At 39.0% G+C, this 23,962-nt stretch overlaps 1 protein-coding gene across 1 annotated transcript; it reads right to left on the reverse strand.

Annotated features, from left to right (window-relative positions):
- Nucleotides 1-10,182: 10,182 nt before the first annotated feature.
- LOC140246735 (uncharacterized) lies at nucleotides 10,183-16,503 on the reverse strand. The gene is made up of 4 exons (XM_072326073.1): nucleotides 16,167-16,503; nucleotides 13,994-14,060; nucleotides 12,563-13,114; nucleotides 10,183-10,309 (listed from the first exon to the last, which is right to left on the reverse strand). Exons 1-4 carry the CDS (start codon nucleotides 16,501-16,503, stop codon nucleotides 10,183-10,185), a joined length of 1,083 nt encoding a protein of 360 aa, XP_072182174.1.
- Between the last annotated feature and the right edge of the window lie 7,459 nt (nucleotides 16,504-23,962).

The raw sequence follows: 23,962 nt of genomic DNA on the forward strand, positions 1-23,962 counted from the left end.
AACTCGATGTATAAAAGATCATATCATCAATCAATCGAATAGCCTCTCCAATATTTCTTCCTTCTATATATCCAACTTGATCGACATTAATTATTTCATGCAAAACATGCTTAATACGGTTTGACAAAACTTTCGCAAGTATCTTATAATCTACATTCAATAATGAAATGGGTCTGTAATTCTTTATATATAAAGGATTTTTTTTTGTTTTTGTTTTAAAGAATATTTTATTCTTCATCAATGGAAACATAATATACAAATAAATTGATACAAAAATCTCCGGACCAATTTTATAGTCCTTTTCAACCTTGGATGCAACACTGATACCAAAACTTGTGTGTCACTATCGATAAGGATGTGTGTCACTATCGATAGTGTCACTATCGATAGTGACTAGTCACTATCGATAGTGTGTCACTATCGATAGTGACAATGTGTGTCACTATCGATAGACATTCTCTATGCATGAGGAGTCATGACCAAAGTTTCAACCTTGTTGTGAAAACTGTCCATCATCCTTCTTGTCCTCTTACCCTCACTCATGCCACTAGAGACTGACTTCTGTACGGAACTTTGAACATGCTAACCTCTGAAGACTTATACGAGTATTAAGTCATAGAATTCCTAAATTATACAAGTAATAAGAAGTATAATTAGAATTCTATTAGTAATAATGAAATATAAGTCGAAGAGGTTCCCACCCAGCATCACGTTTGATCGATACTCTTCAGTTCTGAACCCTCCCTTTACAACACTGTACAGAAGTCAAAACTGGTGGGCCTTTATACTGTGTGCTGATGTTCTGCTTAATTGCTTGACTTGAGATGTCCATACGTATAAGAATGCTCCGTGCCTTTGGAACAGCAATGATTGTGCTTTATTTATTGCTTGTCTGTATGATGAGAAGGACCAGTGAGCTAATTGTCTGCATTGCACCCAATACTGCATGGTGTTGCTGGTCTGCCTATTTAAAGCCGTATTCTCTTTGAAAAGATGCTTACTGCTCACTGACACAGGTATTTATAGCCAACTGGGACTGCCTGGAATTTTTACCTACTTTGAATTTCATTATGTGACTTCACTGCCTTAAACACCTGGGAAATGCTAACCTCTTCGACTTATACTTCATTATTACTAATAGAATTCTAATTATACTTCTTATTACTTGTATAATTTAGGAATCATCTTTTGTCATATTCGGTATGCTGTCACAAGAGGGCAGCATGCAACAATGGAAACCAGAGCCCTCAAAGGGCTCTGATGGAAACGGAGCACTTTCCGGATAATTACTACGTTCCTCCTTTTCGTTAGTTAGAAAATATCATCCAAAGACTGAAACATGAACATTATTATAGTTAACAAAGAACATTTATATATCATCATTCTGTTAACATAAAAAAACTAATCTTCTCGTTTTAAAGTAATATATGAAATTTATCATAAATAAACCTCAACAAACTCGCAACACTCACTAGGGCGCTCGCTATGGAGGTTTGAGGAGCTATTTTTGTGAAGCTCCGGGATTCTACCCCAAATTCATCGAATTAACATACAATTATATGAAGCAGTTACACCCCGTAGTTTTGTAACCTACTATGACTACGAGAAAAGGAGATGAAGTGCCATTCAGAGAACCATATTCGCTCCGGCAAAAACGGGAAAAAGGAAAAACCCCAGCTCGACCCACCGTGGCAACTCGGACATACCCACGTACATAAGTTGCAGACGTCTCATCTTCACCTGTACAACAAACGGACGCCAGGCCCATACACTCCACGGCATAAGCGTAAATCCGGGGGGGGGGGGGATGGGGGGGTATATATTCCTCCCCCCCCCCCCCTGAAATGGAGGAGGGAGGATGGCCTGTACAATCATCCTCTCCCCCCCCCCCTGAAAATTGAGAAAAAAATGGAGGAAGCAGAAATGTGATTGTATCAATTTTGGCATATTGTATGACGTTCGTACGCCCGCCTTCAGACAGTTGACAGAGCTGAACAGTATTCTATCTTGTAGGATAATGTATTCATAATTTTCTCAAGCGCTCGCTCGCGAAGAAAGTAATATCGACATAAGGTATGGTCCAGACGTTGACAACGTCAAATAGCATAGGCTTACATGTAAACATGCTATGAAGCGAGCAACTCGGGACCATCTACAAATACGAAAACAAACAAACAATAACAAAAACTATAACGCCATAATTGAACCCCCCCCCCCTTCCATTTCCTGAATCATTCCTGAAACGATGATGACTCTGATACATCTATGGGCATACCCAGGGATGATCAGGGGCGTCGAATCTATCTCGGGGGCGGGGGGGGGGGGGGGCAAAGGGGCATTTGCCCCGCCCCTAAGGAAATGTTGGGGGCAGACAAATCATTTGTCCCCCAAGCAATTCCTGAGATGAGGACAAATCTCCAACTTTCTTTATGGAAAATTGGACAATTACCGCCAGAATTATGCACCGGATCGCTGAATTGCAATCATAAATACGCAAAATCTCCGCTACTGGGTCCCTTTCGATAGACTTTGTACACTTTTGAGATTGACGTATTATTTCCTTATATTTTTCAAAGAGTGTGCAGCAGATCTGTCACTTACAAAAGCTCCATCATGTGCAGAGGCGTCGATGGAGGGGGAGGGGGATGGTTCCCCCATAAAAGTATTGGGGACAAACAGATCATTTTGCTCCTCCTCGTAACTCCCGAGATGTGGAAATATTCTTACTTTTTTGATAGAAGACTGTCTAAGTATTTCACCCAAAGATGGCTGAATTTCAATTCTGAAAATACAAAATCTCCCTCGCGCAAGAGGGGGATAGGCCTAACCCCTCCCATACCCTCCCCGTTCAATCATTTCTACTTGATACACTTTATATTGACAGATTTCAAAATGTTTCATCTAAAGTGTGCACCAGATCTGTTACTTCAGTTTAAAGAAATGCAAATGTTCCTTGGGTGGGAGGAGATATCTAGATACTTTCAATTAACGGAGGGTTCCCCCCCCCCTAAAAAAATAGTATACACTTCTGGGATTGAAATTTCCCCAGATTACATCATAAATGTGTTTACGAGATATTTGTTGCTGCCAGTAATTGCCAGAAGTTGCGCCCGGTGCGCCCCCATCCCTTGATTTCCAAAGCGAAAAAAGCACAGCTACAAACGGCAGTTTTTGGACTGTAAAATGTCAAAATTTTCAAGCTCGCTCGCTTCGCTCGCTCGCATTTAATCGTCATGCCATTCGCCTGATGTTGCTGCCGGGTTCGTAATTACCAGCAGTTGCGCCCGGTGCGCCCCCCCCCCCCCAATAATTTTTCAAAGCGAAAAAAATTTTGCTGCAAACGGCAGTTTTAGGACTGTGAAATGTCAATATTTTCCAGCTCGCTCGCTCCGCTCGCTCGCATTTAATCGTCATGCCATTCTCCTGATGTTGCTGCCGGGTAATTGCCAGCAGTTGCGCCCGGTGCCCTCCGCCCTTAATTTTCAAAGCGAAAAAATATAGCTACAAACGGCCGTTTTTGGACTGTACAATGTCAAAATTCATGATCGCGTTCATGATCTTCAGTGTAAGAATTAACATAAGAAGTTTCTCTAAATGCTACAATTTTATAGGCAAAATTGTTCAATATTAATCTAAATCTACATAAAATGTACTGCTACCTTAAACATGTTGGACTGTTTTAAGTCGATAGAACACGCAAAAAAAAAAATGCATCAAATTGCCCCATTTACAACACCAATATGCAAAATGTTCTCACTGTGAGAGGGGGGTTTCCCCCTCCCACACCCCCCCCCCCCCTCGCTCGCATCGCTCCCTCGCATCTAACCGCTTCCCCTAAGATCAAATCCTGGCTACGCCGGTGATAGGCCCCACTATTTAGTAGGCCTTCACAGTGATGTCGCACAGGCGGAGCAAGAGCTGAAATACCACGATGTAGTCATTCAATTATCTATGAATATTTCTTTTTCTTACTTGTTTTTTGATAGGAAAAAATCCCAAATTTCACCAAAAGTGTGCACCAGATCGCTGAATTTCAGGTCTGAAAATGCCCCCCTCCCACCTCCCACATCCTCCCCCGCTAGGTCGCTCCGCTCCCTCGCACAGATATTCAAACTCCAAAGTCCCTCCCCTACCCCCCATCATTAAAACGGAACGATGCCCCTAGGAAGATTGCTTTACTGACTTAAATCAAGAAAATTGAAGAATACAATTACTAGCTACAGGAAAATATCTACTACGTTATTCAAGAAATGGATATCCTTATTAGCATTTTATTGAATTTATTTGGGCATTATTCAGGGTTGCGCTACGTTTTTGAAAGGGGGGGGTGTAAAAATTGCCTGTAAGTCAAGAAGAAAGAACATCAAAAGACAAGAGAAACAACAACATAAAAGTGTTCATACTTTTAAGGTCTGATTTTCCGCCGAAAATCGGCTGACAAGAAAAAACAAACAAAAACAAACAAAAACAAGAACAAAAAGTCTTCATATTTTTGCTGCCACTTCCCTCCCACTTCCCTCCCACTTGCATGGAAAAGAGTGGGACATTTGATCCCTGTAAAGTGTGTGTGTGGTGGGGGGGGGGGGTGGGGCAAGCTTCTCTCCCCCCCCCCCCCCCCCCAGGTCTGCGCCGGTCCGGTTATGGGCTTGTAATCGTGGTGATGGTGACTATCGCCAATCATTCCCCCCCCCCCCAACTCCTCAGTACGGATTTACGCCGTTGCTCCACGGACAACAGGCCTATACATTCCATGGACGATAGCCCCGTACATTCTGTGGACGGCACAGCGAATTCAAATATGGCGTCACTCCCAATTGAGTGGGTAAGTCGAGCTGTTTTCCATGAAACAACTAACAGAATCATTGACAAACTTGACTCATTCAATACCAATATAGTTGCAATGAGAAGTGAATTATCTGACATGCGTGCATCATTAACGGATCTATAGGTGGCTGCTGCCGATAAATAGAGAATGAATCATTGCCGGAAATGAAAAAAGAGAATGCTAAAATTGAAACTGAACTGAGAGAAAAGATTCTTGCTCTTGAGATCCATGACAGAAAAATGAACTCACTGATATATGGGGTAGAAAAAAAAGTCTGGAGAAACAATTATTGAAGCCGGAGGAATGTGATAAAGGAGCTGAAATTTTCACATAGTATTCCATAAAAATATATCAAAATGCAAAATTTACAACAACAAAAACTTTTATTCTAATAAAATTCTTAAAATGCCCAAACTAATAATCGAACACGTATTCAGGGCGAAAAGGCCCTGTTACACCTTCCCGGGCAAACTACGCGGGCTTGTTGCGTGTATGGATTTTCCAGCACGCAGGGTAATTTCAGCGGCGGATAAGAATTTGGGCGAGTTTCGCGTGCGTCTTATCTGCTGGACGTATGCTACTTACGGTCTACTCATGTTCTAATTACGGTCTAGTTGAGTGAGAGTTGCCTGTGAGATGCTACAGCTACGACCCTTCTACTGGTGTACGGCGTGGACGTCTGCGGGTATTTCCCGCGATTCACTCGGAACAAGATTGAGCATGCTCAAGGACCCATCACACCTTTCCGGACACACCTTGCTTGTGACTTGCGGGGAGTAACTACCCGGAGTACCCCGCAGATGGCTTGCACAGTGATAGTACCTAGCACTTAGTCGCCAGTAAAGTGTACTTGCCAACGCAAGTCCGATTTACCCGCAGCCAAGTTTTAAGCATGCTCAATACTTTTCCGGGTGACTCGCAGGGATTGCCAACAGAGGTCCACGCAGATCAGCATTTGGAGGCACAGGCAGTTAACCCGCTTGTATGTTGAGGGTCAGTTACTGCCTTTCTGCTGGTTAGTTGAGAGTTGGCTGCGGCCAGGATTATATACGACATTCTCTGGAACCTCTGCAAAACAAATATTCCTTTAGAGGAATTCCTTTTGTCCTGCCCCCAAGCATGGCATGCATCAGGCCACACAGAATACCCGCATGTAGAACTTATGTGCACGCGTCCATCAAGTAAGACACATGCAAACCTCGCCCAAATCGTTGTCCACCCTCAGAAATTGTACAGTATGCCGGAAAAATCCCCACACGCAGCAAGCCCGCGTAGCTTGCCCGAAAAGGTGTGACAGGGACTTAAGTTGCGGGTAAAAAGCATTTGCGTGCGCACCTAGCAATAAAGTCTTGGACGAGTGTGTACATTTTAGCAAGTTTATAGACAGAAACTGATAAGTGAATTGAATGAAACAAAATATAATTATACATTGGTATATTGGCGTAGCACGCCAATGACGTGAAGATAAAAGGTTAGCATATGCCTATTATGGAAATCTACACCAAGGGTTCAGTATGAAATGTTGTAATTTTCAATGTGTTTTGCGGGAAAACTGATAAGTTCACTTCTGGGTCGATCTACTTCTCAGTTTTTGAGCAATACTCATTTTTGACACATCAATTGGTTTCGGGAGGAACAAATGCAAGGCATATATTTTGAATGTATTGGACACTGCCTTGCCATCTGGAAACGGCATATTTTTCGCGATGAATTAGGGTACAATGTTGCGTATGTTGTATTACTTCAATTTCCCACCAAAATTCTTTTGAAAATATTTTAATTATCAAACACATTGGACTGGGTGAAGATGTGCCAGAAGAAAGTGTTCTGAATAACTACACGAAGATTTTGCTACCGCTCACGACAAGTTGCCCTGCTGGAGCCTGAGATACTCCACCGGCAGTCATACACAGCCTCACGAATGAGGCCGATGTTTGCACGATTTGGAGCGAATTCGATCATTTTCGGAACAGGTGTAACTCCTACATAACCCGCATTCAATCTTCGACTTACCATGCCCGAGATCATAATATCTTCCCATCCTCCTTAAGTCGACGGTTGCTGATGTCAAAAAGCTTACGATCGTGATCACCGAGAACAAACACAGGGCAAGGAACCCATGGACGTACCCGCGGCCAACCATCTTTGCGTACGGCATTTTTCACTCTGCACTTCCCTCCCGAGACTTCCAACTTTTGTGCGAATCAACGTTGGTTAGTGCATTGTCTGTGGGGGGTTCTGTGTGCGAGTTTGTTTGTTTTTTTTTTCCAAAGGCTCCGTGCTGTAAGCACTGACAATCGTGAGCGAAGAGGATAACCCAAACAAGATTCCAGCCGATATTTCACTCCGTATCCTCGTAAGCCGCAATGACCCCTATATACCCTTTGATTCGCTAACAAAGACATAAAAAGGGGGAAAACCCCAAAGAAAAGAGAGGGAGAGAGAAGAGAAAAGAACCAAACTGGCACAGACAGCATAGTCCAAGTCGGGCCAGTGATCAACACTGACATGCGGGAAGAGGAAGGGGTGGGGGTATGGGGGAGGGGCATTGAACGGCAGTGCCGTACGGCGCTGTTGAACGTATTCTTCATACGCCATCAACGTCAAACTAGGCATAGCGTATAAACTAGCTGAGTAATTTCATTGCTGAAACAGACGAGTCCAGGCAGTGAATTAGAAGAGAGCAGAAGTCATGTGTATCAGGTCGCGGCCTAATCTGCGAATGGTATATCTATTGTCAGTTGTAAGCATATTGCAAACCTGTGTACCACTCCTGAATAAAGTCAGCTATAGTAATACTTCCATAAACTGAAAAAATGGAATCCCACATGTATTGTCCGTGAGCGGAAAGTTAGGGTTCCCTCATGCCGTTATCTTCAAGATTATGTCAGTAACAAGTTGAAAACAAGGGAATGCGTACTTTAAATGAAAAATGAAATATTGTTGAATTTTTCTTTTTGGTATTTTCTTTATACCGTTTTCGATAATCAAGTAACATATCATGATTCTGTAAGGTAGTCTTCTCAGTCAGCGATGTCGGCACCAAAAATAAATAAATAAATAAATAAATAGATAAATGAATAAATAAATGAATAAATAAATGAATAAACAAAGGGATTAAACAAATTATAACCTATGAACAGATTGTCCGAATTGCCTCAAACATTCACTAATGTCTTTTACTGATATGGTTGCATTCACTCGATTCATATGAATATTCGGGTTTCAATCTCTTTTTTACATGAATTCTACCCATGTCAAGAACTCCCTCACTTCTTACAGAAAACACAAGAACTCATTTGCTCTTTCTTCTTTGTTCTTCTTCTTTAATGCAGATTCAGCTGTGACTATTCACCAATCTTTAGACACAATTTGAAAGACTTCTCGTACGAGCAGCGTTCCTGTATTAGTATACAAGAACGTGATGTCCCTGACAGCTTTTCAGCAAAATAAAAGGGTTTAGTAAATATTTATTTCTGAGTATAATATTCCAATAAATGGTATCCAGTCAGAGGTAATTGCAGGAATAGTTTAACACTTTATTCGTCATGATTTTTATAATTCAGATTTTAGATTTCTTCCAGGGTTGTCACGTTTTCAAGCTTTGCATAATTTTGTGCCAACACCTGCAAACCCATCAAACACTCCTTGATAGAAAGTACAATTGAAGGGGTCGGTGCAATATAGTGCTAAACCACACAATAGTCATTTTGAGATAATCGCTGTTGAATGTTTGGAAAGTCCATACATTTTACATTAATAAAACATGAATGCATGTATTTATTACCATCTTATTGGTTGAATTCAAATGTGATATTTTCACAGAGGTTAGAGTGAAGGATAAGATTATGAAAATGCATGTATCTCAATTTTGACAAAAGTGTGGGTTAGCACTATACGACCCCTTCAATTTGTAAACTCTTTGCATGGTTTTGCTGTAACAAACTGTTATTAAATACTGGTAAAACTAAATGTGTATTATTTAGATCCAGAGGGAAGAAAATCCCTGAATATGTTATTCCCTTAGATGTTGGTGGTCATCAGATCAACCGCAGTCAACATGTGCAATTCCTTGGGGTTACAGTAATGAATTTTTATCTTTGAAAGAACAACAATAGCGTATGTACTAAAGTGTCTCGCAGTGTTGGTGCACAGGTAAGCTTCGTTTCTTCCTTCCCCAGTATACCCTAGTTACTTTATACAATGCAATTGTTATGCCTCATTTGATCTATTGCAATATTGCTTGGGGACACACATTTAGGACTCATGTACACAAGTTGTATGTTCTTCAAAAGAAAGTTGTCAGGTATTTAACAAATTCAAACTATAGATCACCTAGTACTCCTTTGTTTTTGCAGCTACATATTTTGCCGTTTGATGAAATGGTTTCTCTTCAATGCTTAATATTTATGTTTAAATGTCGATCTCCTCAAAAAACATATTTGTCTGATGTGTTCGTGGAAAATTCTTCAATCCATCGTTATAATACTCGCCAGAGTAACCTCATCCATCAGCCATATGTAAGAACACAAACTACCTTAAATTCATTCAGAATAGTCTTTGTTAAAGAGTGGAATAAGTTGCCCCGTAATATAATTAATTCCACTGCACTGTCTCGATTCAAAATCTTGTGTAAAAGACATCTTTTCGACGGATTGAAATAGGTACATGAATGTAGAAAATGAGATGAGGTAGCCATGTGTGAAGTGTGCATGCATGTGTGTATGCGTGAGTATGTGTGAGTGTGTGTGTGTGTGTTGTGTTGTGTATGGGGAGGTGGTATACGTGTACTTGCCTGCATTTATTATGTTGTATAATTTGTATAACCATGTAAATATGTTACACCTTGCCATATACTGTAGTGTATTGTGTAAAAGCGCCCCGACCACAAGCTGTGCTTCACTGGGGTCCCAAACCTATCATTCTGAATTTTTGCAGTTATGTCTTGTACTTTTGTTATGTTTGATTTGGTTTGAATAAACTGAACTTAACTGAACTGAACTGAACTGAACTGATACAATTAATATTGTTCATCAGAATTGACAAGACTGTATGATGATTATCATCATGATTTTGTATCACGAAATCGAATGATGTCTTTATTTTCATCATAATCCATTAATAAATTTTCGTTGTAAATGATTGTTCACGAAAAAAAAAGCACGAACCAAAAAATGAAATTCAATCAAATTGAATTCAATCCTATTATGAGAGCTCTTTACAATTTCAAAAAGCATGAGGGAAAACACATTATTTCTGTGGCATGGTAATGCATCTTTGATCATAATTTTAGGATTGTCTTGCAAAGTTCAATACGGTGTACTAGAATATTATTCCTTGTATAAGACTTTTGCTGACTAAAGTGTTCGATTTCTGGGATCGACGTAGCGCGGATAGAATCCGAACATCGTTATTCGTCGGCAAAATGTGTTAGCTGCAAGGTAGACTGCCGCGCCAGTCGTTGCAAGGCTGACTCCAAGCCATCTATGTTAGAGAATAACCACGACAGTGAGAAGAATAAAAAGGTAAGTCGTGATTATTAGCACTGTTACAATTACCAGTAATATTGTCAATGCTGTTATTGCCTAATATCTAGTACTTTGTTATATTGGTAGCAAAAAAAAAGAAGAAGAAGAAGAGAGAAATGGGGAGAGAAAAAAGAAAGGGTGTATTTATGAATACTACTGTGTTTTTGTGACCAAGGAAAAGATTTTCTTACTCCATTTGTCACTGAAACGCCAGGCTCATTACTCCTTAAAACGCCAGAAACCGCCCGTCCGTTTCTTTCTTTGTTTGTTTGCTTTTCTTATAATCTTATACATCATACATCACACATTTTTTTTATGCATAAGAAAAAAAAAATGAAAAATAGGCCCACAAGCTATACGGCTCAAGAGGACTGGTGTAGACATTGGGCAAATAACGCCAGCGAGCTCGACCATACGTCACGGACCTTAATGATTTACGTAGTGTCGAGTTCGTCGATGTCGTATTAAACGAATATAGTTTAAGTTATGTAAAGAGGTGTAGGCGATCACCTTGAAATCTTTACTTGTACTCGCCTTGGCTATGCTAACCCTCAAACGCCGTGTTATTATTAATACCCGCATTAGTATTTATTATCATTTTAGACTGTTTTTGTTAATAGTATAGGTTTTCCCATCCATTTTCGCACTTTTGTCATTCAAGTTCAAAGATTTATTATTCAATTTCGTCCCGAGAAGCAGGTGGAACGCAAATCCTAACTTCAATTTTGTCAATTGTCATTGTAATTCGTTTTTCGTCAAACATTTTCGAAGACATAGCATTCACAATCGTCAATTTTCATTCAAATTCGTCCCTCCCGCTGACGGATCGCAGAATGTGAAGATCAAATTCGTCTTTGTTCACACAATTTTATGAATTTTTCATTCAAATTAGTCAGATGTTGTCGATTCTTTATTTTGATGGTAAACCAACTTTAAGCCGACATATTTTTAGTTTCTCTCGTAAACTGTATCGTTACACATTATTCCCTAACCATTTGCTTTAACAATACACAAAAAACAAGACTGTCAACGAAAATGATTGAAGGATAAACGACAGTCAAAAGTCATAACCCAGGACAGTATGTCAGTGTCACATTTTGAATTTTAACTCGTAATGTTCAGGTTTTCGCATCATAATGCATGAAGTAAAGATTAAATTTTGTACCCTGGAAAGCAGCAAACATAATTATGTTATCCATTCTTTGATATTAAACAGGCGATAATTTTACACTTAAATTTTGTCCTTAATCATGTTTGCCTAGAAATCATTTGTCAGTGTTTTCGTTTGCGAGACGGTATACGTACATGTATGTTTGTATCCGTGTGTACTCGGATTACTTGTGTGTGTGTATCTGTATCTGTGGTTCTGCGTGTGTGTGTGTGGGGGGGGGGTGGGTACTTAGGTGTATATAAACTCCTGAATGTAAAATGTGTACGTTTACAGGAAAAAAAAATACATGCATGACTGGAAAGTTACACCGAGTAGAGATATGAGACGAATATGAATGAAAATTTAACGAAAAATCTACAAATGATTGACAAAAGACGAAATCGATCCTGCTGTTTTGAGTGCTGCGGGTGAGACTGATGAATTTGAACTGTAAATGACGAAAATGTATGCCAAATCACTAAATTGAATGGACTTTATTTGAAAATGAACGGCGAAAGACGAATTTGAAAGTAGGATTCCGCGACGAAATTGAAGTAAAAATTTGTGAAATTGAATGAAAAAAGTTTGAAAATGAATGGGAAAAACATATATTATTATCATCATTATCATTATTATCATTATTATTATTACTATTATTATTATCATTATTATTATTATTATTATCATCATTATCATTATTATCATTATCATCATTATTATCATCATTATAATTATTATCATTTCGTTAAGAAATGTTAACATTTCGTCGACGTTAAAACTGATTTCGTAACGAAATAGGCCATGCGATAATTGGCGCCCCATACAAACTACGGTCTTTGTCCATGGTTTAAACCATGGACAAAGATTGTATCACGTTCGAGAATTCGGGCCATTGCATTTTCGTCGGTCTTATGCCAAAAGGCCCTGAACACTAAAGACTTTGTACACTGTTAGTGCCCTTTTAGCATTCGGCCAATATCATAGAGCTTGATAATCACAACCATATATATTTCGAAATGTCACAAAGAACCCACCAAAAAGTGAACAAATGCTACGTACTTGTGTGCTGGTGGGAATGGACTTTCAGGACTGAAAGCAAAGAGAACTTGCAGGTTGTAATATTTCCTGTAAAACTCCAGTTTTTTCCTGGCAAGGTAATTAATCTTCGATTCACCTTTGAAATACCATACGACAGTGTTATTAACACGCAGTATGAGTTTCATAAAACTTTGGCATTTTTTCGGTATTTTTTTAAGTGGCTTCTTGGCGTACACATCCTGGGCGCAAAGCCACAGCGTATTGCTCTGCTCAAAGTTTATCGTAGTTAGATTAGTCTTCGATCCGACGTCACGAGCAAACTCCCCTCCCGCGGGTGCGAGGTTCATTCGCAGGACTAAATCCGCTCTGTCGATTACGTCACCGCAATTGCTTTCCAGCAGAATGCCGCTATTCCCGACGATTGAGCACGAATCCACCAGCGGGACAGTCCGGGTTTGCTTGCTCCGGGCCATGCTAGCTTTGGACGAGGATTTCCCCATTGTCTTTGGCGGGATTCCACTTATGAATATCTGGATAGTCTTCTCACGAGTCATTCCCGAAGTGATGTTATCCCTTTGAAAATGACCAGAACAGGTGACGTAATAAGGCACAGTGGTATTATAAGGCACTTATGTACTATTTGAATGTTCACTCAACTCTTTTAAGTTACGTATACTACTTCTATTTCATGTAATGTTAGTGCATGACGAATGATATACTTCATATATATATATATATATATATATATGGCTGTGTGTGTGTGTGTGTGTGTGTGTGTATGCCGTAGCCTTTACACAGATGTCCCACAGATGGAGGTAGCCTAATTAAAACTCCATTTCAAAATGATATCATGATCCTCGATGTATTATCCCATGTGTAGAACTATAGATTTGATATCCTGTATGGAATGCAAAATGCACCCATTACAAATTAGGATGTGAACAATAATAAACCATGCCTTTCTCTCTCTCTCTCTCTCTCGTCACCTCTAGGTAGGTTCTTGCTCAGTGAATAAGCCAGTTCGTAATTAGCTCATGTACACATTGGTACAAATGACCTTTCTTTTTCTCAGGTGGTTTGGCGCTTCGCTCGTTTTCAAAATAAACCTGCAAAATAAGACTGCAATGAGGGAAACGTTTCTTTTGTCAGTGCCATGCACAATTGCAAAATCGTCATTGTCCAAACATCCGAATGTACTCATTAAGATGCACATAATCAGGTGGCGGCGGTGATGATGAGATCAAAGAAAGACCTTCGTTTCTAATACGTCATGTATGGGTCCATGGATAACTTTTACAGGTAGGAAATCGTCTCCGTTCACTAATATCATTATTTCCACGCAGACTCTCATATCAGCTTATTTGTTTTTCTAGTAACTTTTTTTCTGGGGGGCACTGGTGAGGAAGAAGTGCTGCAGTGTTATCATTCAAAACTCAATGGATGAGATCTTACCGTGCTAAAATAAACTTGTTCGGTTTGGGCGACTTTTTTGTCGTCGGAACTTCCTTGTGGAGAACATCTGGATCAATACACGACAGAAAACACAGGTTCAAAAGAAAACATTAATACAGTTTTTCCATGATGAAATATTTTTTTGGTGAAATGAACTGTGATATCCACATTGTAAAAAAAAGATTAAAATTGCAGCAATGTTCACGGCAGCAGAATCGGCAGAAAATTTGCTTTGAAAATACAGACTGTAAAGTTAATAATATATACTGTACATACTGTACAGCATACATTTCAGAACTGTAATTCAGATTACAAGTTGCTATATGGAACCTTGACTAGCAGAAATATATTGTAAAACATAAAAAAGAACAGATTTCAGTAGAAAACGTATTTATGTTATATCTTGTTAAGGCGGTAAATTGTGTACTTGAATATCTATTTTCCGAGGTAAATGATTTTAAGAAAATACCGGTGTACGTTTTCAGCTTACAAGGACCATACTGAGCTCTTAAAGAGAAATCTCAGTCCAAAAAAAAAAGTTAGTCTCATAAAAAGAGTAAAATCTTACAAGTTCAACAGTAAGAATTGACTGAAAAATTCGGATTCGGATGAACGTAATGAAATTTTGGAGTTTTGCTGAATTCTGCAAAACAGTTCTTTTATTATGGATATGAAAATGCAAATGAGTGAGCTGACCATGTCATAACCTCACAATTTGCCATTGATCCTGTAAAAAAAAAAAAGACGAAAATTCAATGTTTCTGTCGTTGAGGTCTGAAACATAGTGTTCTTTGTGGTTATTATTATTATTATTATTATTATTATTATTATTATTATCACCGTTCTTGTATAGCGCATAACACCATTGGCAAGGTCTCTATGCCAGTATGCGGTTTGGAGGGAGACAAAGAAACATACAAAAAGGATAAAATTTTACAGAAACAGTAGAATGCTGCATAAATCATCATCCACAATCACTATGTTACTTTCTGAACAGATACGTTTTTAAAACCGTTTTAAATTTATTGATGGAACTCGCATGTTTTATATCACTTGGGATGCTGTTCCACAGTTCTGGGGCGGCATGCCTAAAACTACGTTTGCCATAGTAGTTTGTTGAAATGGAGGATATTACATATAGATCCTCCCGTGATGATCTAAGAACTCTCATAGGTTCATATTTTACAAGGAGATCTGAAAGGTAAGAAGGAGCAGTTTTGTGGAAACATTGATAAACAAGCAGTAAGATCTTAAATTCAATACGTGATCTCACAGGAAGCCAATGCAAGGCACGTACGATGGGCGATATTGACTCATATTTCTTGGTCTTTGTCACTAGCCTTGCAGCAGCATTCTGGATAACTTGTAGTTTCTGGAGTTGGTTGTCTGGTAAGCCATACAATAGACTGTTGCAGTAATCAATGTAGCACATAACAAATGCATGAACTAATCTTTCAGTGGTTCCTTTGTCAATATACGGTCGAATTTTGTTGATCTTACACAAAGCATATGAGGCTGACCTGCATGTAGAAGTAACATACTCATGCAACGTAAAGTGATTATCAAACACGACAGCAAGATTCTTAGCCATTTTTACAGGGAGAACCTGTGAGCCATCAATATCAATGGGTGAAAAGGAACTACACGTATGAGAACGAAATCTGGACGTCATATGAAGAACTTCTGTTTTCGTACTATTCAACATGAGACCATTCAACCGTGACCACTCTTTAACTGCTCTAATACAGTTTGTTACTCTGGGTAGTAGTTCTGACATGTCTGATGCAGTGAAAGATACATATTGTGTATCGTCTGCATAGAACATTTTAGAGAAACAGTGTGCTTCAATTACATTTTCCAAAGGAGCAGTGTACATTGTGAAAATCAAAGGTCCAATAACTGATCCTTGTGAGACCCCACAGGTTGGTGTGTGGGGTGATGACTGGATCCTATCGATGACGACAGACTGTGTGCGAGATGTAAGATATGACCGAAACCATTCAAGTACACAACCTCGGATACCAAACCACTGAGGCAGTCTCCGCCGGATGGCATCATGACCAATAGTGTCAAACGCGGATGAATAGTCGAGAAAAAACACTATTGAATACCTCCTGGCCCTTATCTAGAGACATAAGAATATCGTTTGACACACGCAGGAGTGCTGTCTCACAGCTGTGGAAAGGACGATACGCAGACTGTGTCGTTGCTTGGAGATGATGCTCAGACGCGTACTTCTGGACTTGTGATACAGCCGCTCTCTCGACCGTCTTGGCCACAAACTTGAGGTTGGCAATCGGACGATAGTTCTTGAGATCATCCTTATCTAGTTTGGGGTTCTTAATGATAGGAGAGATATTTGAGTGCTTCAATCCTCCTGGAAAATAACCTGATTGAAAGGATTGGTTGATGAGAAGAGTCAAGGTCGGAACAAGCTCTACAAGACATTGCTTCAGAACACTGGTGGGAACGGCATCAAGGCTGCACGTTGAGGGTGATTTCCTTATCATCCTTGTGATTTCTAGCTCGGTGACAGGTCTGAAGTTGGAGAAAGAACAGTTAAGCTGCCTTTGATCAGGGAAATCGGGATGCTAATGCTTTCTTGTACTGATGACGTTTGCTTTCAAATGCTTGCCGATGTACCTCCAGGCACCTACCAGATCGTGAGAATGTAGTTCGTTCAAGTCTGCGGAGCTCTTTTTTCACTTGATGGAGCTCATCGTTGTACCATGGTGAGTTGGGTCGACATCTGATAGTATGAGTTACCAGCCGTGCATGTTTATCCAGAAGACTGCTAAGAACAGTTTCATACTGAGTTAGAAGGGTGTCTACACCAGTAGAAGGTGATAGAAGTAAGTCGGACTGCATGATGTCTCAACGAAGAGATTCCATGTTGATTTCCTGTAGTTTCCTCATCTTAATCTCCTTTATAGGTTCAGGCAGACCGATTCGTAGGGAACATTTCACCGCTGAATGGTCAGAAGGTAGATAATGAGTAGTGATGATCTCACTCAAAAACTGATCAGAGGCTGTGGAATAAGCTCCCTCCTCTTCTCAAATCTTCACCCACACTTGATCATTCCAAACAAAACTTGAAGACTTATCTATTTTGATGTCCCTATATGTGCACTGGACTTATACTGTCACTGCCTGGTATTTTGTATATATTTTATCTCCTATGGCGACCAGGGATGACATGCCATAGCGCTTTGCATCCAGTGGAAAAGGCGCTCTATAAATGTCTACTATTATTACACGAGATAATATGAGATCCAGTGTATGTCCATCCCTGTGTGTAGGAACATTCACATGCTACTTGAAGTTAAAAGAAGTGATGAGGTCAATGAATCTGGCAGCAGTTCGATCAGTTGAATCATCAACGTGAAAGTTGAAGTCCCCCACAATTAAGACATGGTGTTTGAATGTCACTACTTGTTCCAAAAATGAAGAAAATTCATCGATGAAAATGGAGTCGGTCAGTCCCCCAGTGCATGCACGCTGTGGGCGATAAATTACGACTAGTCTTAGAGGCAGATGCTGATGAGCTGTGAGCAGTAGGTCCAAATGTTCGAAAGAAGAGCACGGCTCACACGGATATACACGGACTTTGAAACCTTTCCTAATACACACACCAACACCACCTCCTTGGCGACCCTTTTGCCATTGGTAATTTGGGAGAGTAGATGTCAAATCAGCCAGAGATGGATTATCCCGATCATCACCTGAAAGCCAGGTTTCTGTTAGGGCTAAAATGTCGATATGATCATCGATAATAAAATCACAAAACATTGAAATCTTGGGCTTAATTGATCTTGCGTTCCATAGTGCAAAGTTTGATTGTGCACCACAACAGTTAATAACAACTTGTGGGGTTGGCTTCACTTTACGAGGTTTTCCACCCCTATACACCCCCTTCTGGTGCGAGGCTTTGAGGATATACCGAGCTCGTTGATTGTTTTCCAGACAAGCCTGTCTACCCGGTGATGGGAATTGTTCAGTTCAAGCAGTGATCTCCTGTCATACCGAAGTCTGTTCTCGAAACCTTTACCTGGTTGAAAAAATGTTATGGTGGGGATTGCATGTGTTGACATGATCAGCATTTGAAGATGGACCCGGATTTGGTTGAATATCGCCACAAAGCAATAGTTCAACCTGAAATGTGCAGTCTGCCTGTCTTTAGTAAGGTATTCTCCGGCCAACATATTTCCTCCCAGTGACAGCATGATGGTGGAATTCAGCAGAGCTATGGACAAGGCAGTCATGGCATGCCTGCCTATCACTGATGAATAGGAGACAAAGGATTAACAGGAGAACGTGGATAGAAGCCATTGTCCATTCAGGGCTTCCATTGTCAAGTTGGTGTCTCTGTAGGCTGCCTTTGCACAGTTGACTAGGCAGGGGTTGTGTGTGGGGAATGGATTCCCACTTCAAGTAGAGTCCCAAGAAGGCCAAGATCAAAGTCAGTTTCACAAAATGTAGCACAACCAGGTCACAATTTCCAATGAAATTTGTCCAGGAAGGTCAGTGCAGTATATCACAAAGTTTGGTAACAAAATGAACTGAAGAGGTTGACCCAAAGCAGCAGATAAAGAAGTGTGAGAGGAGAGAGGTCAGCAGCCTGTTATGGCGCTTGACACACACACACACACACACACACACGCACACACACTTAGTTAGATATATCAGGAATTGCTCGTCGGGCATAATTGCGTTTGAATGAAAAACTGGAAATTTCAACACTTTATGTACAAACTATATGGCAAGTTTTGAGGGATGACATGCTCACTTTGTCATTTGCATATTCATATTTACCGTTTAAGAATTGTTTCCTCAAAAATTAGTGAAAATTCAAAATGTCATAACTTCCTTATTTTTCACCCGATTTCTATCAAAATTTTACCGTCGAACTCGTAATATTATACTCTTTCTAATCAGACTAACATCTAAAGATTATTTGGATTGGATTTTCCCTTTAAGAAAATACCGCTGTGTGTTCCAATTGTCAGCTTGTCAAGGACCGTACCTGATATTTTAAAAGCTAACCGTACCGAACCCTACTGAACTTTACCGTACAGAGCCGGATTGGGTGCTGCGTTCTTCCAACCTGTCTGGTTTGAACCCTCTGTTTGGAAAGTTCAGAAAGTAAAGAAAGTTGATTAGTTGGAGGTTCTTTTTCAAAGGCAATATCGGCAGTGACGTGTGTTCATGATTGGTTTAGGAATTAAGCCCTTACTTTGTGTACACTGATAATTAAATGCAGTGAGAACTGAAAATATTGATATGTCGGTTTATGATTAGATTAATTTATGATCTTCATTGTGATTGCTTTTCTTTGTAGTCTTCATCCTCTGAACATAATTAGGTCAGACAGCTCAGATTGGGAACTTTTAAAAATCGGTCACCAACATTCTTAAATCGTGTCTTTAAATTTTCTTTTAACTGCTCGGAGACGCTGTAATTTCACAATACATGTCTCAGAGTCGTAGGCAAGCTGGACATCTCTGCAAAGTATATAGCAAAATGTACAGTCCCGAACAAGTTTTAAGCCCGGTGAGATACTGAGTACCCGATTTTAATTCGTTCATAAACCGACACAGCAATATTCTCAGTTCTCACTGTATTAATCAATGTATACTTAATTAGTACGGATTTTAATCCTACACCACTCATGAACCACGTCACAGCCAATCATGCTTTTGAATAAACATTGCTATTTTCAAGCTAGATTTAGCATCTCAATCAGCCCAACAGGTGGTCTCATTCACAATGCTAACGGACAATAACAATCACAATCACACCGTCCGCCCCACATTCCACACATTGTGAACGCTACTGGTTCTACGGCATATCTCCGAAAATGCAAAATGTTCACATTTTGAAAAGTGCAAGCGTTGACAAAAATGGTCCCAAGATCATAACGTATTGACCAAATTAAAGAACTTGGTGTTATTCTTTTGGAAAAAGGCCTTTCCAACAGTATGCAAAATAATAAACTTATTTTTAACAATATTGGTGAAATTAAAGATCTTTTAGTGTTTCGTTTTTTTTTCTGGGCCACGCTGTATAAGCACTGCTAATGCTAAAACAAGAAAAAGGCAGACAATCAACACTTTTCTCAGATACTACCTCTGGTAACGTATCTGATATTTGGTTTTAAAATGCCAAAAAAAAAATGACTCTACTTTTGGAAATGTTTCTAGAAAAAAAAAAGAGCTTTCAAAATCACCCATTGATTGTTTGTATTCCCAAGGGATTAAAGTTTTTGAATTGATAAAAAATGAAAGAAATCATTGATGTTCAATTTGTGTCAATTGTACTACGGTAATGCACACTTTTTCGGAGAATGGCCTACATATGCTTTTCAAAAGGGCACTGGATCCTCTCAGGATGCTAGCATTTTCTCTCTATAACCATTATGACAAAGATCATGGATCTTCGAGTAGGATGCACTAAGCGCAGATCTGCATACCAGTCTGTCGTTTTTACTCATTGATGTAGTCTAAGCTTTAACCCTTTTCTATTGCAAGGCCTGTAGAAAATTTATTAAACTGTTAAAACATTATTCAACAAATCGCAAGTGACGTTAAATCCCTGATTTATTAGCGATCATTCGAATTAAACACGAGAAAGCCAATGAGTTAACAAAAGATTCCATAATTATCGAAGTTTATACAAACGCCCTACAAATGAACTAAGTTGCATGTCGTTTGCCATTTTTGTCGTGTCAATTCATTCTTGTAATCCTATTATTATTAACAAATACTTCCTTTTCTTCCAAAGGGAAAGACCCGAATATGCTGAATGTTACATCCCACCACCCCTTCCCCCCCCCCCACCCCCATACACCCAAAGAGACACACACCATGCAAAACTACCCCGCCTAACCATCCGCAGTCGGGGAGGATAATCGAACACGATACCCAAACAATGTTTAGGTGCAGTGTGAAAGAATACGAATGTCTATTATTCCAAAACCGCAAGCGTCCTTTGCTATGGCCTTATGTAAGAACGAAAGCCCCTCGAAAACACATAACTAAAATGTATTAAGTTGATATACTCCGTACAACAATCGAAGTTATAATAGTTTACCTACGGCAAAAATAAAAATGATAATAAATAAATAAGGAAGAATCAGGAGAAAAACAATAGCACGTAAACAACACACACACTAAAATATTTATTTGATACAATACATTTTATAGCTAAACATGCTTAAAGTCATTTTCAGATTAAACCTCAGTCCTTATGAATATATAAGATTTTGTTACAATGATATCAATTCAGTTACCAATAAACCACATATCAGTTTTACAATGCAATTGAGAGTATTTCTTAGGATTAGCTTTACATTTCTTTGATGGACCAACTATGTTAGCTATAGAATGGGTATTTTTTTTTTATTCAAAAGCAAATTCTACATATTACTTCATCTTCTTTTCCGTCACAAGCACACGCAGGGTTGACAATTCTGATGCTTTTAATTTTTATACTTCAATTAAATTGTATTTTGTTTCCATCCAACAACTACTATACAGGTGTTTTAAGAAAATAATGATCAATAATTATTCGAATTATATCAGCTAACACTGTCAGTCATTCATTCATTCATTCATTCAATTATTCATTCGGTTTTTTTTTTCCAAACAATATACATACTATTAGGTAATATTACAAACGTCAAAAGGACAGTATATCCTTGTGAATATTATTGATACGAGTTATAGACAAATAGTGTAAAATTTGATTGGACGTGATTTGAATGTGAAAGCATTAATAAGTTTCATGAAATCCATGATTGATTTTAAAGTTACATTCAAGATTTTGGTCAAATTCTAACCCTCTGTACAAAACATGAACTCTACACAGGAACCAATAATGTGTATGGGAGTGTGTGTTTACAATGTCCCTGAACAATGGACAAAAATACCACCTTTTCAGAGCTCTGCAGGATTCTGGACTGTTGCTCCAAGGCACATAACTGCTTAATTAATAATTCATGACGGATTGCCATTGGCATTGCTAATTGGAACTTATGGTAATAAAGACTAGCTGTGGTAGTGGAGTTCCTCATAAATAAAATGATAAACCATTCAAGCCAGGACAATTTTCTGGGTGTTAAATTTAAAACATAGTTCTAATAAGGGTCTGAGAACCCGTCTTGCAACATTTCATATTTGCTTGCAGTATCGAAAAAGTCTACGAAGAAACTTATCTGGCTGGTGCGATTTGCCGGGATGATGAGTTGTTTTTTTAGATAGAAAAAAAAAATAAAGTTGGTTAATTATTCCAGAAGGATTCAGGTTAACTCAGTCTCAGGGACAGCTCCGCCATATTTCAGATAATTTATACGCAGTTCGTGATCGCCATAATTTATTATTCTATAGGCGCTCGTTCATTTTGTAGGCGCGCCAAAGAGGTTCTTCGATGCGCGTGTTGTATATCAACTCGGCACATAAATTAGACCAGCCAGAACACGAAGCGCTCCCATAGTACAACACTGTACAATCAACAGGGACAACTCGGCCCCGCCATCAAAGTGAGGCCGAGTTGTCCCCGAGTCCGAGTTAGCCTGACCCCGAAGTGGTGAGTTCTGAGATGCGTACATTTTTAGTTAATGTTTAGCATTTTTGGCGTTGCCCACTAATGTCTTGTTATTACAGTATTATTCTTAGGCATATGTGTACATTTTGGAGCGAAATTTTACAATTTTGCAGGTGTACCAGAACTATGTGTTGCCTTAAAGTACACACCAATTGACTCCTGTGCAAAGTTAGAGTTTTGCACAGAGGGCTGGAATAGAACAAAACCTGAACCCTCACTTTACAATTCATCTTGAATTTAATGAATCTGATTTATGCTTTCATACTTTTTTTACATCCAAAAAATTGTGTAGCTAAACCTCGTTATAACGAGGTTTGTGGGACCGCCGACATCTTCTCGTAATAACCGGTTTCTCTTTATAACCGTATACGCACTAAAACAAAGAAGAAAACAAATATAAGCATGGGGTCTTTGCGTTAATTTAAACAGGAAAAAATGGGATCAGAGTAGATTAAGTAGAAATATAAAAAAAAGAAATCATATATGAGTTGATACGAATAAGAAGAGAAGAAAAAAGGACAACGGTTTCAAAACGTGATTTCCATTATTCTTTCGAAAATATCTTCCAATGTGTCGTACATGCGTTCTTGAAAAGTGCAGGGCAGAGTTGATTTCGTGATTTTTTTTCTATACCTATACTTCCTCGTGTATTGAGCCATTTAGAAGAATGAACATTTCCGTTTGTGAAATACAGTAGGGGGACCGGTCCTACAGTATAAAGTGCTAAAAAACAGAATAAGATTTTACCAAATGCGTTATTTCTTCTTCTTCTTTTTTTTTTTACATGGGCGCTAGTACAGTACAGGTAATATGCATTATTCAACTTATTTTACGTTGTTGGCGCCCGGCGGGATCATGATGATTTCATGAATTAAGTTCGGCTTTTAATATTCTAGTAGTTTACCGCGCTTTTTTTTTTTTTTTGTGCTGTTGGTACATAGTGGGAATGTGATGATTGTTTATGAATAATTTGTCACAGTGTGAAATGATAAGAAACAAAATCATATTGCATGTATCAAATGCGGTTTGTTTGTTTGTTTGTTTGTTTGTTTGTTTGTTTGTTTGTTTTTTTTACATTGGCGCAAGTATAATACAAACGGTAGTGACTTGCATTGTTTAACTTATTTTACGCTGTTTACCGGCTATTAATATTCTACTATATAGTTTACGTATATTTTTACGCTGTTGGTACCTATGTATAGTTGGATTGTAATGATTGTTTATGAATAATTTGGCTGTGAACTCTCATAACGTTTGTATAGGTTCAAGATGTGTTCGTTATTTTCTCCAGAAAATCTCTTCGCTTTTTGTACATGCATTCATGAAAGGTACACCGACAAGGTAGAATTCCTGATCCTTTTTAGACCT

The sequence above is a fragment of the Diadema setosum genome, chromosome 3, assembly GCF_964275005.1.
Source record: "Diadema setosum chromosome 3, eeDiaSeto1, whole genome shotgun sequence".
NCBI classification, from domain to species: Eukaryota; Metazoa; Echinodermata; class Echinoidea; order Diadematoida; family Diadematidae; genus Diadema; species Diadema setosum.